Raw genomic sequence first — 16954 nt, 5'->3', positions numbered from 1 at the left:
CCAGCCATTGCCTCACACTAAGCTCTGTTTCTATCATCACCACCCCCCGCTCCTCCCACACACACTGGTTGTCCTGCCCCCCTCTTTCACTTAAAATTGTAATCTTGTGATGACATTGTGCTGACCAAGGACATTCTTGTTATCTTGCCATCTTTCATTGTACAATGTCCCCTTTGCCCTCTATTCACAGGTTCTGGGGATTAGAACAAGGACATCTTTGGGAGGAGCACCATTCTGCCTACCACAGTGATGGTGCTTATTGTGGAATGAAAGTAAAAAGAAATGGACTTCTGTGCCAGAAGGCAATGTGAGTGACGGTGAAACCCAAACTCTGGGCCAGGCACCCTGGCCCTGCAAGCTGCTTCTCCCAGCTGCCAGCCCTGTGGTCTCCGAGCGCCTGTTTCCTCATCCAGCAAGGGACATTAATCAGGCTCACCTCGTAAAGTTGCTGTGAGGACCGATTAAGTGCTTTTATATATATAACATTACACAACTCTGAATAGTAACTGACACATAGTAAGGGCTCATTAAATATTGGCCATTAGTATTGATGGATGGAAATTATATAATCCTTTCTTCCCTGGTTGGATTTAATGATGAATAGCAATGTCTGGTCTTGTGCGTTGGAGGAATTTGTATGTTTGAGAAAAGTTTGTGGATGAATATCACAATATCACATTAAATGATAAAAGGTAAACATGGAAGAGCCCATACCATATGTTTTTATTTCTAAAGTTCAAGAACAGGACAAATGTATGCTCAGAATGGTGGTATGCAGAAAAGCATTTCAGGAGACTGCTATCTTTAGAAATGTTGACTTGAAAGATTAGCCTACTGCAGTATTAAAAGAACAGACTTTGGGCTCTGTGTTTCTAGAATTCTGTAGCAGTGTAGATCAAAAATGCCTCAGAATGCTCTGCCCAGGGTGCATGTGCCTCAAAATGCACATGGTTAGGCTACAATAGCTAGAAAAAAAAGAAGTGACCTTACAGAAAAATGTAAGTGAGGGATGGAGGCTATGCGATTGGTTATAGCTTCTGTCTATCTCATTTGAACATGGTTTGAACAGTTGGTCACTTGTGATTGGCTGAGACTTGACTACTCATTTTAAGAGTAGGAGATTGTGTACATATTATGTTAGGCTAACATTCACCATGTATGGAGAATCCTTTAGGCCATATTTAAAATATGTTCAGAAGCAGCTTTAGGCCAAACAATTCAATTTAACAGCTAGCATCTGGGAATTTGGTTCTCAGAATATTCCCCCAAGAACAGTTAACGGCTCTGGGTGGCTCATTGTGCCTAAACAACACGATTTATGTTGAATACCTACCTTGAATTTTGGAATGTGGCATGTAGAGGGGGCCTATGTGACCAGCCTCCAGTTAAAACCTTGGCCATTGAATCTCTAGTGAGCTTCCCTGGTAGACAACATTTTATGCATGTTTTCACTAGAAATTTCTGGGAGAATTAAGAGGATCTTGTGCAGTTCTGTTGGGAGAAGTCCCTTGGTTACTGGTTCCTGCTTTCCTCCAGAATTTGCCCCATGAAACTTTTTCCTTTGCTGGTTTTGCTTTGTCTCCTTTCACTGTGACAAATCATAGCCATGTGTACAGCAATGTGCTGAGTCCTGTGGTTTCTCTTAGTGATCATCCACCTAGGGCACAGTCAGTGACTATTCTACTCTCAAAGAGAGAGCTCCAAAGACCAAAATGAGGTCCCCTGCATTAAAAGAAATTGCTTACAAACAGTCTTCACTCACTGAAGGCTGGCCATGAAGTGCTTGGGTGAGGACAGTTTAAAGAGTCTCCTTCCCAAACCCTCAAGAAGAGGCCGGCATGTTCCTGCCAACTCTCCTCTTCTCTGTCACCATTTCCTTCCTCACTAGGTGACAGGGAGTCCAGAAGCCTCCCCCCATTCCTAACCATATCATGGTGCATTGCTCTGTGGCTATTTATTCCCCAAGCTATATATCAGCATTATATGTACACATTTCACAGCCTGAGGAAGAAATATCATGCCTTCTGTCACACTCCTGGCTTCATAAACAACATAATTAGTGACATAGTGTGTTATTTTATTGCAAACCAAGTAATAAGAAACAGCATTGTTATTCCGTTTTATACCTAAAGAATTAATTATATCAGATCTCCATCAATGTAAACTTGGCTGCTTTTTGCAATCTGTTGTAAATGATGCATCTCATAATTTATTGCTCAGTGATTTTTTAGAATATTCTCCAAAATGAATGTTAAGACACTTAAGCTGAAAGACAAAGTCACAGATCTAATGACAAGAAATACATGTAATTTGGCCGATTGACTTGAAAATTAGGTTATGGGATGGAACATTTTGCATCAGTTGGTTGAGCCAAATCTGTAGCTTGGAGATCCAATGACATAAAAGCATTCATGTAGTTCACTGTGAAAATTTTATGGAAATGAAAATTTTGCTTTTCTCAACTGGTTCTGAGACAGTGAAGGACAACAGTTAAAATCATAGCTCCTTAAAAGTCTCCAGACTCTTCATAGATTTCACAGAATAAGACATTAATAAAATCCTTTTCAAGCTGGATGATTTCCAAAGATCTGTTTTCACTGAAATTGGGGAAAGCTCTAATAAGATGATAGAGCCTGAAGAACTGCTTTGTAGTTGGGACATACAATTCAGGGGTGCAGAGAACACTTTCTCTTCCCCTGCTTCTTTACGTGAGAGTTTTCAGTGTTCACATCTCTGAGAAACAGGGGTAGAAATGGCTCTAAACCCTATCACTTTCGGGTAGTAATTGTCATTTGTAAATATACAAACTGATGGGGGAAAATATATAAATCCATCTCATGGAAATGCATTAAAAATCATTTTCTCAGCTCTGAAGGCTGAGACAGGAGCACCTCAAGTTGAGAGCCAGCCTCAGCAACTTGGCTTTCTAAGCAACTTAGAAAGACCTGTCTCCAAATAAAAAGTTTTTAAAAAGTGGGGGACTACCTCTGGCTTTAATCTCTGGTACCAAAAAAAAAAAAAATTACTTTTAATATAATTAATATAATTATCAAGTCATATGCTACATAATAATGACATTTGGGCCAACACATATATGATAATGGTCTCATAAACTTCTGATGGGTCTGATAAATTCCTATCATGTGCAATTTTTACTGTACCTTTGCCATGCTTAAATACGTTTGTATGCATAAGCACTTACCATTGTGTTATAGTTGCCTACAATGCTCAGTAGAGAAACCTGTGGTAGGGGTTTGTGTAAGCATGATTTATGATGTTTTCATGACAAAAACCACCTAATGATGCATTTCTCAGAATTATTTTATCAATGGTTGTGTGACTGGGTATCAAAAGCTAAAATGTATTTATATTGTTTTTTAATTGTGCACTACTAGTAATTTTGTAATAAGTCCAGAAGAATTTTTTTCTTTCTTTTCTTTTCTTTTCTTTTTTTTTTTTTTTTTGGATTTAGAGTCTAGTGTTCAGAGGAAAAAGTTTTAAACTCATATGTGTTGTACAATAAAATAGGATGATCTACAAGACTCAACACCATAAAAACATGCTAGGATAAAATTCAGAGGGGGGAAGAAAAACAGAAATAGTAGTACAAAGAGATATGAGAACATAGAATTTCTGACTATGAAAAGTGAAGTTTCTTTGATACTTTTAAAAATGGGTGATGGTGGGTAACAGATTGCTAGGATGCTACAGAAGTAAAATCCATGGGATCTGTTGAAAACAGTCCTGCAACTTTTGTATTTTCAAGTGTCAATTTTTATAATATATTGTAAATCCTTTGCTGTCATTTAATCTTGAATAGAAATGGTAAGTTTAAGTTGAGGTAAATTAAGAACCAGTGAAGAGGTAGAGTTTTGAAAATTCCTTTTCAGAGAGTTTTAGAAAAAAGAAAGAAAGAAAGAAAGAAAGAAAGAAAGAAAGAAAGAAAGAAAGAAAGAAAGCAAGCTGCTTATTTGTTTCTAAGAATGGACATTTAGTAGGTCTGAGAAAGCAAATGGCCTTGAACCCTGCACCTGACCCCCCACTCAGGTTCCGCTGTGGAAGAAGAGTGGTCAGATCTGCAGGACACAATCAGCCAGTATTGCCCTTCCTACTACTTTGCTTGATTTTTTTTTTTTTTTTGGCGGGGGGTGGGGTGGGGTAGTGGATACTGGAGATTGAACTCAGGGACCATTGAGCCACACCCCCGGCTCTCTTTTGCATTTTGTTTAGAGACAGGGTCTCACTGAGTTGCTTAGCACCTCACTGTTGCTGTGGCTGGCTTTGAACCTGCAGTCCTCCTGCCTTAGCCTCCCAAGTCACTGGGATTACAAGTGTGTGCCACTGCACTGGGCTGCTTGATTCTATCAACCACTTCAAGTGAATTTATCAAACACACATACAGCATTTATAGAATGTGCCCAGGCACATTTTAATTACTTTATAAATATTACCTTCTTTAAGCCTCACAAAAGCAATAGGAGATAGGAGATATTATTCCCCCTAAACAGATGAGAAAAATTAAGCCACAGGGAGATCCAATAACTCCCTGAGGGTCACATGGCTAATAGATGATGGAACCAGGACTCCTTTGGTGTTGATCCGTTTTTTGTTTATTATGGTTTCTTTTTTTAAAATGAAGCAGAACTAAATTATCTTATTCTCTGTGCTCTGTGGATGCTGATCAGACTTCTTTTGCCCAACATGCCCTAGTAGATCAAACTTCTGTTTCTATATCCAGTACTTCCTGGCTACATAGAGTAGATTTACCTGTGGGCATCCTAAGAATCCGGTTTTGAGCTGCAGATGGAATTGAATTTCAGTGACCTGTTTATTGACGTTGGCTTTTAGAGCCCAGGAGTCATCGTCTCAATTTCTTATTCAGAAGCCTCGGTGGTACAGACCAAGGAAGGCTGGATAATTAGTATCGCAGGTCACTCATAAAAGGCCTCAAACCAGAAAGCATCAAACCATCCCAAGAAATTATTTTTCCTGGCCTCCTCCATACGACCTCATAATTCCCATTTCAGATGTCTGGAGAGGCAAAATGCTCGGATGGTTTCCTTTAAAGCAATGAGGGAAGCAAATTAGGCCAACAGTGGTGCAGTTGAGGGGAGAAGCCATTTTCCTGCCCTCTCTTGCCACCGTCTTCCAAATGACTTCAGTACGCTTACCACCCGACCCAGCGGGAGGGTGGAAAAGAGGTGGCAAGAACTTTGAGGGTGAAAAATACCTGAAGAAGTTTGCCACTTTGCAGAAGAAAAACCACTTCAAAAATCTCTCTCCTTCCTGGGAAAAGGGATCCCTCCCCCCACGACAATGGAGCTGTCTATAAATAAGTCCTGCTTTTACAGAGAGCTTGGTATCTATTGCTATGCTTTGGGGCAAGGTGTAAATACTTTGGGGCAACTCTGGGAAGTTCCAACTTCCTTGATGTCACATAGAACATTTCAGAGCTTTGTGCCCCCTGCCCCGCTGCCTTGTCCTGGATTTGGCTTCCCCACACAAACCTCCCACGGGACTGACGAAAACGCTCACCTTTCACCAAGCTTCACCCTGGCTTCTGAGTCCTCCACCTGACTAGGCCTGACCTGGTGCTTCCTTCTCCATCCTCATAGAGGAAGAATCCAGCAAAAATCTCCCGCCACAGGTAGCTGTCCACTCTCAATAGCTTGTCACGTGGGGCCTGCCGTCAAGTCAGGTTCAGCAGAAAGCCTCTGTCCTTGACGTTGCCTTCTGGCAATTTTCCATGAACGGACACCAGCCCCCCCCCTCTTTGATTGTAAATCTCTCCTTTTCCTGTTGAAGCTGGAGTGGAGCCCAGTGTCTTTGCCCCGGTCTAAGACCTCTTTGCAGTGGGCCCCCTACCTATGGCCATGGCTCCCCTTGAATAAGGTCTGCTTCACCATCTCAAGTGTCGGACAGGTTTGTTTTCTTTTTCTTTTGCAGAGCTAATCATCATAGGTGGAGAATCCTGCTTCACCACCAACCACACTTAATACTGATAGAAAAATCTCCCCAAACCCACCTCCCACCAAAGACTAAATTGCTTTCTCTGTCTCATTTTTTTGGGAGCATCAAAACACAGGACTGGAGAGAAAAACTTTGATTTGGAAGTGTTATGCATGGTCACACGGTGCTCATGGTACTGGACAGCTGGAGCTACAGAGGGGATAGGAAGTCACCTGTGGGTACCTGAGCTCTGGCCCTGCCCGATTCCTGCCCCATTCAAAGGTGCTCAGTTATAAGAAGCTGGGGGCTGAGGGAAGGGAAGGGAGTGAGGATTTTCCTTGTGACCTAAGGACACAGAAAGATGGATGAGGTAGCACCCTTGAGTGTGAGCAGTGGAGGGGTTTGAAGTGGTCCTGGGGGTTATGAATTGGGTCCCCTTTAATTTTGTTTTGCAAGATGCAAGTCAGGGATGGACATATGCTTTATAAATTTGCTTTGGCTATTTAGATTGTGCTTCTCTGGATGCCACCTTGTGCTGATACTGGGCCAGGCAAGCAGAGCTACAGTGATAAAGAGACTCAGGACACAAACTGTGATAATAATTAAAACCACATTTCCCATCGATCAGATGACTTTTAGGATTTCAGGAGAGAGATGGTTACTGGTCCTGTTAGGCTGCAGCACTGAAACAACTGGGGTGGGGGTGGAAGAGAGGACACCATATCAGCATATCTGCTGTCACATCCCCTCCTTCCTCTGTGCCAAGAACAACCCATTTGTCTGGGTCACGTCCAGCCCATTTCCATATTATGCAGGTTTTGAGAATCACACGAGATCTGGGAAACTCGTGTGTTACCGTGTGTTCTACCTTCTAGTTACTCAATAAATGTTTATTAAGAATTATAGATTAAAGTTTAAAGGTGGATGAATTTTTGTTGAAGTAAGGAAGCCCTAATTTGTTTTAAAATGAGTGTAACATTTTACATGTATTATTTTGAGCCCACATCTAAGTTAGTTCAAATGCATATAAGGAATATTTGCTCAGTCTTTTTAAAAAATTAGGCTGAACAAATGCATTTTTATGAAATGACTCTGGGTTCCAACGGGGCTGAGCTCTCCCTGACTCTCCCCACTGTCGGGATCGAATATGTTTCCATAGTGCTCATTTGTTCATTAAAGAAGAATTTAAAGCCTTACTCCATGCCGGGCAGTATGTCCTACTTGGCAAAGGGCTAATTTCTGACTACTGGGTAGGGCCCCTCGGTTTACAAAGTACTTCCACATGCATCATTTTATTTCAGCTGCATACCGCAGGCTAAGTATATGATTTCTGCTTTTTTTTTTTTTTTTAAATGAAAGAAGGTATAAAGTGCTTCAATGGCTTGTTTAAAGTGTCACATCTAAAAGTGTTAGAGCAGCATTTGAACTTGGGGCTTCTGACTTTCCAAGTTCTCCACCTTTTTTGCATCCCCATGTGTTCCGGGCTGAACTGTGTCCCACATAATTCATTCACTGAAGCTTCAACCCCCCAGTTCCTCTGAATGTGGCTGTATGGGGATACAGGGCCTTTGAAGAGGAAATTAAGGAAAAATTAGGTGGTAAGGGTGGGGACCTAATCCAATGTGACTGGTGTCCTTACAAGTAGAGGAGTGATACACCAAGGATGTGCCAATAGAAGAAAGATCACAGGAGTACCCAGAGGGAAAGCGGTTACTGCAGACAACGGAGAGGGGCTTCAGGAAGAAACAACCCTGCTCTCGCCTTGATCTTAGACTTTGCCCCTAGCACTGTGAGAAAACCAACTTCTATTATTTAAGCCAATGTTTGTGGCATTTTGTTATAGTAGCCCAAGGGAACAATAGACAGTGGTACTTATCTCATTCCAGTACTGGAAGCATCCCTGGCTCTCACGGACCATAAGGAAGGCGTAATTTCTTATCATGCGATTTAGTATAGGTTGAGCATCTCCAGCCCCCTAATCCAAATTCCACAAAATTGAGAATTTGCTGAGTGTGTTGGGGAGTGGCCCTGGGTCTTCAGCGGGTCTCCATCCACACTGTTAACTGGGAAATTGGACATCTTTCTTCCAGGAGGAGCCTTAAAAGCTTTTGAGAAGCAAAGCATAGTAATTGTCTCACTTTCAACCCAAATGCAGCCAGCTGTCAAGTGGAGATGACAGCTCTCCGTGACACCCCAGGGCCTCCCCAGACATGGGACCCTGGACCAGTGGCCACCCTTGGTTTTGTTTCTCTTCACCGTCCTCTAAGTACATGGCTGCCTTCTCTGCCCCAAAGGGTGCGCTGGCCACTGGTCTCTGGAGAGTGTTGGTACTCGAATTAGAAGCGGGGCCTCAGGGGCAGCTGGAATGATTCTTGTTGCTCCACCCTGCAGGCAGCACGTGAGGCCTGACCACAAGACGGGCGGCAGGCCCTTTAATCCTGCACCCAAGCCTTGGCTTCCAAAATCTGATCCTCCAAAATTTGAGCTTATGTAACTTATTTGTTTATTTTTAAGCCCATCCTGTCCAACTTGAGAACATTTAAGACTCGCTTTTAGAGGAAATTTGGAACCCAACATTATCATTAACTAAATCAGCAAGCAAAGGTCCTATAAAAATACCAAGCCGTCCAGCTCTGAGGAATTGTATCGCCGGATTCCCAGTAGAATTACGTTGTGTGTTGGTTTCTCTGAAAATTGTTCCTGGGATTTCACTTTTTTCTCTCTCTTAAACCATAGCTGGAGGCAAATGGCCTGAGCCCACTTGGCCTGAGACTTTCTACTGGGTAGCATCCCTGCCCTGAGACAGTGGCCATGAAGTCCCTACTCCGAAATTGGCTACAGGGACTCCTCGACCAGGCTGGGGCTTCTGGAAGACACAGTGCCTCTTGCAGAGTACGGTCAGACCAAAAGCATGAGAAGACCCCCATCTTTGGGTGAGACCAGATGCCATTTTATGTTAGATTCTCAACACAAGGAAACAGGTGCTATGTGAAGGAGAGGCTCACTGATATTTCTATCATGGAAAACACTGGAAACAATCCACATGTTCAGCGAGAGGAGAATAGTTAAATAAATTATGGCCATTTCCAATGTCTCCAATTAAAGATTCATCAAAGTCATGTAGAGTCTTTGAAGAGTCTTTCATGATGTGAGGGGTGTGTTCATGATTTGTTAGGTTAAAAAAAAAAACGTCCAACACAAAAACATGCTTGATGAATGACACCAATCCTGTTTAATGTATGTCCTTAGGAAAGGCACCTTAATATCAGGGGAGGTCACAGGTCTGTGTGATGGGATTAGAGATTAGATTGTATCACTTTCTTTATACTTTCCAGCATTTCAAACCTTTCTGCAGTAAGCATCTATTTCCTTGATTGTCAGCAAGTAAAATAAGTAGAAGGTGGATGTCTTTCTTGGTGGTGGCAGATTTGAGTTCACATTTTCCTTAGATATTGTTTTCTTTGGTCCTCATTAACCTCAGCTCACGCCTCAAGTGAGGAGCCATGGGAAGAGGCTGGGATCCAAGATGAGACGGGTACCATGTTCCCTGGGGCACAGACCCACAGCAACGCCCTCTTGGGACCTGCTGACCTGTGGCATCCATGAACTGCGTGCTCTGTACAGACTCCTGTGTGAAAACTCACAGAGCCACACCAACCTGAGGAGGAAAGTGGGCTAAAGGGAGCTTTGCATCTTCCAATTCACCCCAGATCAAGAAAGAGCTCTAACGGAACGACCCTTCCTTCCTCTTACTGCAGCCTCTGTTCCCCTAAAACACTGACTGAAGTGCACACAGACATCTTGGCGGCCTGGCCAAGCAGCCTGGTTCAGGCAAGGCTATGGGGCTGCTCATGCCTCTCCAGCCAAGAGAGGCCGGGCTTGCTCCCTGAGCCAGCCCATCCCTTCAGCCCTTGTGGGTTTTCTCTGTGGGCATAATGAGTGTAATACGACTCGAAGCTTCTTTTAGAGCAGTGTGCTGTGACCTCATCTGCCTCTGCTTGCGCACGTGGGGGAAGTGCTGCCTCCAGACGCCCGGGTGTGGTGTTGAAGGGGGCTTGGGAGTGGAGGGAGAAACTGACTTCACCTTAAGGGTGTTTGCAGGAGTGGAAGGGTCTTTTAGCTACCAAGCACGGCAATGGTTCCTTTCAATCACACCCACCAACTGTTCCCTGAGCAATTATCCACATTATAAGCTAGGCATCCAAGAAATCCCCACACTCCTTAGACAAGGCCTCAGTTTCCTCCACAAACATCCCATCTATCCCAAGTTTGAATTCTTGTGTGGTGGTATAGAACCAGCATTGGTCTCAAAATCAGTGGATCTGGTGGAAAAAAATCCCATCTCTTCTTTGCCACCCACAAACACTGTAGCTTCAGGCAGGTTGCAAAAAAGTCCTATTTTCCCCACCTGTGACACAGGCATGAGAAAGCCAGCTTCGGGAATCGTTCTTGTGAATGGTTGCTGGATTTAGAAAATAAAACATGCAGATGCCCAGTTAAGTTGGAAAGCTCTAGAAACAACAAATAATTTTTTTTAATGTAAGTATATCCCATGTAATATTTAGGACATATTTATACTAGAAATTTATTTGTTGTTTCTTCAATTTCTAATTTAAAGGGACAGCCTGCATTTGATCTGGAAACCCTGTTCTGGAGGCTGAAATAAAGGGTTTTAATCGGAAACCCTGCCCTGGGCTCCCTGATTGCACTTTTCTCGGCAACTTCTGCTGTCAGCGTGAGCCCCAAAGGTGGTCAGTACCTTCCCCTTCCATGCCAGAAGGAAGAAGGACTCTGACCAGGTGAGGGGGGACAAGTCAGGGTGCTGAAGTAGAGGTAGACATTTCCATGGCAGCAATAAGGGAGCAGGGGACTTTGTTGGTTCATTGTTAAACCTCTGCTTAAAGATTAAAGACCTTAGCAAATACTGTCCCCTGGTGCTTTCAATGCACCATGTTGGATGTATTCAAGCCTGCCAGTGTAGATGACACTGCAGGGTCAAAAGGAGTCCAGAGGGGCACACAACCCCAGGGAAGCTCCATCTTGGTGTGAGCACTGGGCTGCCTTCAAAGGCCAGGGGTCATGAGTATTAGACACAGGGACTTTCCTGAAGGTGATTTTTACAATAAATGGGTAAAGGTCAGTATGTGCCCCAGAGACCATACTGCAAGTTATGGGGAACCCCGGGTGAGATCCAATGCAGGTCTGTCTTTCTGTGCCTTTTGGTTTTTTTTGCTCCCTTTGAATATCTGCTCCCTGCTGCCTCCCAGAACTCACATCCCCTCCCACTAAAGCTCCCCCAGCTCATGGGGTGGGGTGGGACAGGTGGCGGGTGGCTGTCTGGCCTCTGTGTGCATCAAAGCTGATCAGGCGCCCTCAGGACCTCAGGGTGTAATTTTCCTCTTCTGAATGTGAATTCCAGGCCGGGAGCTCAGCTGTCGTCGGCTTCAGGGGATTTTTTCCACCAGAACTGAAATCAGCGCCAGGAAAGCGTGGGTCTGCAGAAGGCATTCTCTGGGCTGTTCCAATGCGCTTTCTCTTTCGTTCAGGCATAAGAAGATGGTGCCTTTCGGCACAGCCAAAGAGCAAAGTCTTGAATTTCTTTGCAGCAAGAAAGGCATGCTGCATGTCCTGATCTCTGCCATTTCCCTCTATTCCTTTCCCACCTGCCTATTATTTACTAAATAATTTTAAGTGATTTTCTAGTTTAATATCATTTATTCATTTTCAGCTATATCTATAAAATCTAGCATGTGACAGGCTCTAAAATATATTTGCCCTTATGTGAAGATAAATCTATTTGAATTTAAAAATGCTCATCTTGTATCCTTCGAAACCAACACTCACAAACACAGCTCTACTGCTTGAAGCTCTCTGAAGAGATTCCCTCCTGGGTTCCCTTGAACCCTGAAGGGGCTTACTCCTCCATCCTCCAGCTCCACAAAGCACACATTTTCCTTGGCCCCCTTGTGTACAGATAAGGAAATGGACTTAGGAGAAGTGAAGGTCATATTACTAGAACATGAAAGCCAGGTTGAAACCCTAGCAGTAGGAGTTCAGAGCCCCTGCAGCTATCTCTCGCCAACCTTTTGGGAAAAAAAACCACACAGGTATGGCTACTGTTCTTGCCAGGAAAAAAAAAAAAAAAATCTTAGCGATGAGCCTGTTAAAAAATGAGTTCATTCAGTACTAAAAGGCAAGCCTGTCCTTCCCCAGACTTGGAACTCGATGCATGCAGTTCCCAACTTGCGGAGGCTGGGTTCTAAAAGTTCATCTAGAAGCATTTTCCCAGTTCCTTCCCCTGTGTTGCTCTGCTCACCCATCTCCCGGGAGGCTTGCTCACCGCGTTCTCTCCTAGTCACTTACAGCTCTCTCCTTCCTCGGGCTCCAGGCTGCTCAAGGGCAAGAACCTTGCCTCCTTTACTGTGATGTCCCCAGCACTTACCACGGTGGCCAGTCCACAGAGCCCCAGAGCATACCATGCGCGGTGCTGAATTACAAGTCGTTAGTTTGGAACTAATGTTACCATTGCTTTGCGTTACCATTTCTTTGGAGTGGAAATGTTATGTTTCCAACAAACCCACAAGTGTTTATTTAACCCAGCTCATATCCTACCCAGGATACTAACCTGTTATCTGGAGCTGTGAGTGGAACAACAGTAGGTGCGCGGAAAGAGGAATCTTCCTCCTCTTTTTTGAGTGTGGGGTTAGATCTTGGTGACATTTTACATAGGTCAGAGTTCATCTTGGACTCCTGTCAAACCACCTCCAATCTATGAACACTGCTGTCTCCAAGCCTCAGACTCAAACCGCACTATGGCTCCTCACCCCATCTTGTCCCCAAATAATTTACTTGCCCTGCTCATCAGTTAAAATTCCTGTTTTCCGGGTACAGCTGAGCTCAGTTGATCTTAAAGATGAAAACAACTGAACGGAATTAGTCCTTGTTAATTTGCTAATGATTGCCCAAATCCCCACCGCCTGCCCCCAGCCTCCTAGGACAGGCGGATGACTCTCATGACAGTGGTTAAGACTGTGAGCTTTCGAGACAGATCTGGCCTTGAATCCTGGTCCTACCGCTAAGTTATGTGTCTTAGGTAGAGTGGTGTGACATCTCTGTACCTATAAAATAGGAATAGTTGTAATTATAAAGAGCGAGAGAGGGCACTTTTATAATTACTTAGTGTCACATCACATATCAGGCACAGTTGTGAGAACTTTTTAGTTATTGATTCACCTGTCTTCACATGAGGCAAATATTCTTATTAGCTCTTATTGAGGAAGGTGACATTGCAAAAGGGATTTCTCATGGTAAATTGAAATTAGTTTATTTATTCCCTGCCTTCCTTTCTCCAAAAATTCTTTGAAGTAAGAATGCTACCTTGATAAAAAAAAAATAAAATAAAATAAAAAATTTCTGGCAGTGTGGATGGGGGAGGACAACCATTCTTGGGAGGAGATTTTCAGGGCCAAAGGGTAGAGGCTGCTGCCACATCACCCATGGCTGAAAATTTGCCCTGGGCGTCCATTCCCTTTTGTAGGTCCTGTTTCCACAGCTTCTCCCCTCCCTCTCTCTGCCTCTGAATGTGCAGAATCTGCAAGTGGTCCAAGTTTTCCTCTCTCTCTCTCTCTCTCTTTTCATCCCATTCTTTATTTTTTAATTTTTTTTACACAGCCCGTGGCAGCTGCAGGGTGGTGGGGGCTGGCGGATGGTGGCAGCTGTTTGTATGTATGGGACCTCTGTTGTCTTTCTTTGTGAGTCAGGAGCTGTCTGTACGTATCGCCAGCGACCACCTGGCAAGACATTTAGTTCCATCTATGTTGTTTAAATGCTTGCTGCGTGATGTCATCTGTGGGAAGGATAGGAGGAGGAACAACTTCAAGAGGATGTGCCTAGCCCCTCACTGTCCTCTGGTTCTCCACTGAAACCTTCTGGGGTGATTTATCCTCCTGCTTAGCAGACATCTTCCGATTTGCTCCCCAGTCCTTTCTGCTTACCCACTGCAAAGGTCTTAAAGCTCCTGGGGCCCACACTGGCCTTGACAGTGTAGCAGAGAGATGAGCGCACCAGTGGCAGAAGGCAGGTGTAGGGCTGGCCGTGGGGGTTCTTGTGATGGGGTAACTTCGCTTCCCTGGGCCTCCGTTTCCTCTTCTGTCAAGCTTAGCGGGATGGAATGCCTCTGCCCCTCCTGAGCATCAGGGCCCCGATTCTCAGATAAAGGGACAGATAGCTGTTCACACTTTCTAGAGTTACCTCATGGTGGACAGTCCTTGGTGACTATTTTAAGTTTGTTGCCTCTTCCTTAAAATTGGGAATTTTCCCCTTATGCTAATTAAACAGTTTGGGTGCAATTTGAGATTCTGGGGTTGTTCTTGGGACTTCTAAAAATATGGATAGAATTCTACCCCATATTTCTATTGCAGTGATACCTTATATATTGTAAAGTGTCTATATTTTAACCTACGTTGTTAATTTTTAAAGGCTTACTAGCAACTTTATATATGTATATTATATGTATATGTATATTAAATTCAAGTGTGCTTAACCACTGAGCCACATCCCCAGCCCTTTTTATTTTTTTTTTATTTTGAAACAGGGTCTCACTAGGTTGCTTAGAGACTCACTAAGTTTCTGAGGCTGGCTTCAAAACTGTGATCCTCCTACCTCAGCCTCCCAAGCTGTTGGGATTACGGGCATGTGCCACCATGCCTGGCTGATATTTTATTTTCGTATAATATTTATATTTAAGCACTATTCCAGATGAACCTGGACATAAAAACAGAAAGGGAAATGATGCTCACTTTTATATGTGCAGAAATCCAGGACAAATGAGCCTCAATGCCTTCAAGGATATCTCACAGTTACACAGTGGAGGAGTCACGGCCCTTTGATCCAAAACCTAGTTCTCAAGCCACGAGATCAAGTGTTTACAGAAACCCCCAGCACTATAGCCCAGCAACAGCCACCTCTGACTCAGTTTCTGTAACCCGCTAGGCACCTGACTAGATGCTCTGCGTACAGTGTCTCTACCTCTTGAAGCAACTATGCAAGGAAAACATCATCTTCAGGTTAGTGATGGGAAAAATGGAGTTTCAGATAAATGAAGCATTATGGATCCGCTTGCTGGAAGCAGTAGCAAGCAGGCCTGAGCTGATATTTTTGACAGTGCTGCCTTTGCTTAAATATGCATCACCCCAAACTAGAGCAGATGTGTATCATCATCAGGAGCTTTTAGGGTCTCATGAATTCTTGTTCCGTGAAAGTACAGTCAACGGAATTACTGGTTGGTTGAGTCACGTTCAGTCAACCCACACCTCGCTCACTGCTCACAAATTTTCCTGTCGTGCATCATTCTGTCTCATTTTTTTTTCCCTAGATTTTATTTTCATTCTTTAAAAAATATTTTTTATCTTTTTTTTTTCTGGGCCCTTAAAACATCTCTGCTTCAATTTTAAGAGATGCACATTTAAAGTGAATCTGGTATTCTTAGAATTCCATACAAGAATGGATCCTCTCACTTACCCTCCCCTTCCCTGGTCCAGCTCGGGTATCCCAGGATCATTTTGCATTCATCCATAGTCCATTTTTTCTGGATCACTTTGCATAGCTAACTCTTGCCTGGTTTGTGACTGTATCATTCCTTTCTTATCCTTAGTGCCCTAACCCCATCCTCTAACCCCTGCTCTCGTGGCTAAAGCTCAGAGCTTGGGAGCCGCTAGAGTTGTTTCCTAAATATCCAGTATACAGTAGGTGCTCAGTAGTTGTATAGTGAGGTAGGCATGCATGAATGAATGAGTGCATGTAAGTGGATATTACTAGCTCCCAATAGCTTATGGTTTTGAGGATAGTAGGTATATTGGGGGATCTTCTCTGTCTCCCACAAAGCCCAACATTATGCTTCCAGAAAGAACCCTGCTTCAAACAAACAGCCAACTTGATCACTGTCACTGACCTACAGATGTATTTCTGGAGGAACTTATTAAAAAGAGCATCTGAGACCTTAACTACTCCCAGGGTACCATAGATGTCTGGGATGCCATGCTTTTCTCTGCCAGGCTCAGTAAAGGAAAGCGGGGAGTTAGAAGAACCCACAGGGAGGTGAACGGGCTCAGGGAGAAGCCGTGTTGTTGGCTTAAGGAACTGAGGAGAGCACCGTGCTCACAGAATGGGCAGCTCGGCCCTCGCAGGCTGGGCTTGGCCTTCCCCTGAGTCAGAACACTCCTGTGCAGAAGTTTAAATGGCCGAGGAGATAACGAGCTGGCCACACTTTGGGGTGGCAGTGGCAAAAGGCATATTCACAGTCATGAACAAAATCATATCAGATATTCTGGGCACCGCGACACGAGCACTTTCTTAAAGGAGCCACTCACCTCAACACTGCTGGATGGAGCAGCCCAATCATCTTGAAGAGAACCTCTCAGTGCCAGCTCTTCTGGGGGACTCAGCCTTAGATGGAGAATCTCTTCCCCTGGAGTCTGCTGGCCACTCTGCCAGGCAGCAAAGGAAGTGAAAATGTCCAAACAAAGAGGAAGAGAGTCAACATTCTCTCAATGGGTAGAACTGCAGACACAAGCCCTTTTGCCCCCCTTGTGGGTTGGAGGATTCGGAAGTGCTTTGATTACGGAGAGTATCTGTAAGGAGAAACAAAAATTAAACTTTCTTCCTTCTTGTTTTTCCTCAGAATATCCTGAAATCTGAGGTCCGAGAGTTTTCTTAGTTTGTTTTTGTTTTTTTTTTTTTTTTTTTAATAAAAGCAGCCTAGGAAGCAAATCACCAAGAGAAAAGGAAGATAAAGGATCCTATAGCTACTTTAGGGTAATTTGGTTTTCTTTCACAGTTAGTGGCTGCCTTGATATTCTTGACTTCAGCTATTTCTGTTGAATTGAAACCACTGAGTGACTATCATTTGGGTGGGATGCTCAGTCTTGTGGCTCTGGTCGCTGAGGGACAGTGAGGTGTGGCAGTCCCACTAACCCATTACATCATATCTGGGAATATGACATCCTAT

General features: G+C 43.8%; 1 protein-coding gene across 2 annotated transcripts in view; it reads right to left on the bottom strand.

Annotated features, from left to right (window-relative positions):
* Rbpj (recombination signal binding protein for immunoglobulin kappa J region) overlaps positions 1-16418 on the bottom strand; it is a 196263-nt gene extending 179845 nt beyond the window's left edge. For both annotated transcript variants that reach the window (XM_076863862.1, XM_076863866.1), the window contains exon 1: positions 16317-16418. In XM_076863862.1, coding sequence (XP_076719977.1) covers positions 16317-16348 — 32 coding nt within the window. In that variant the 5' untranslated portion in view covers positions 16349-16418. The remainder of the gene's footprint in view (positions 1-16316) is intronic.
* Between the last annotated feature and the right edge of the window lie 536 nt (positions 16419-16954).

The sequence above is a fragment of the Callospermophilus lateralis genome, chromosome 8 (assembly GCF_048772815.1).
Source record: "Callospermophilus lateralis isolate mCalLat2 chromosome 8, mCalLat2.hap1, whole genome shotgun sequence".
NCBI lineage: Eukaryota > Metazoa > Chordata > Mammalia > Rodentia > Sciuridae > Callospermophilus > Callospermophilus lateralis.
This window is presented reverse-complemented; position numbering and strand designations above follow the sequence as displayed.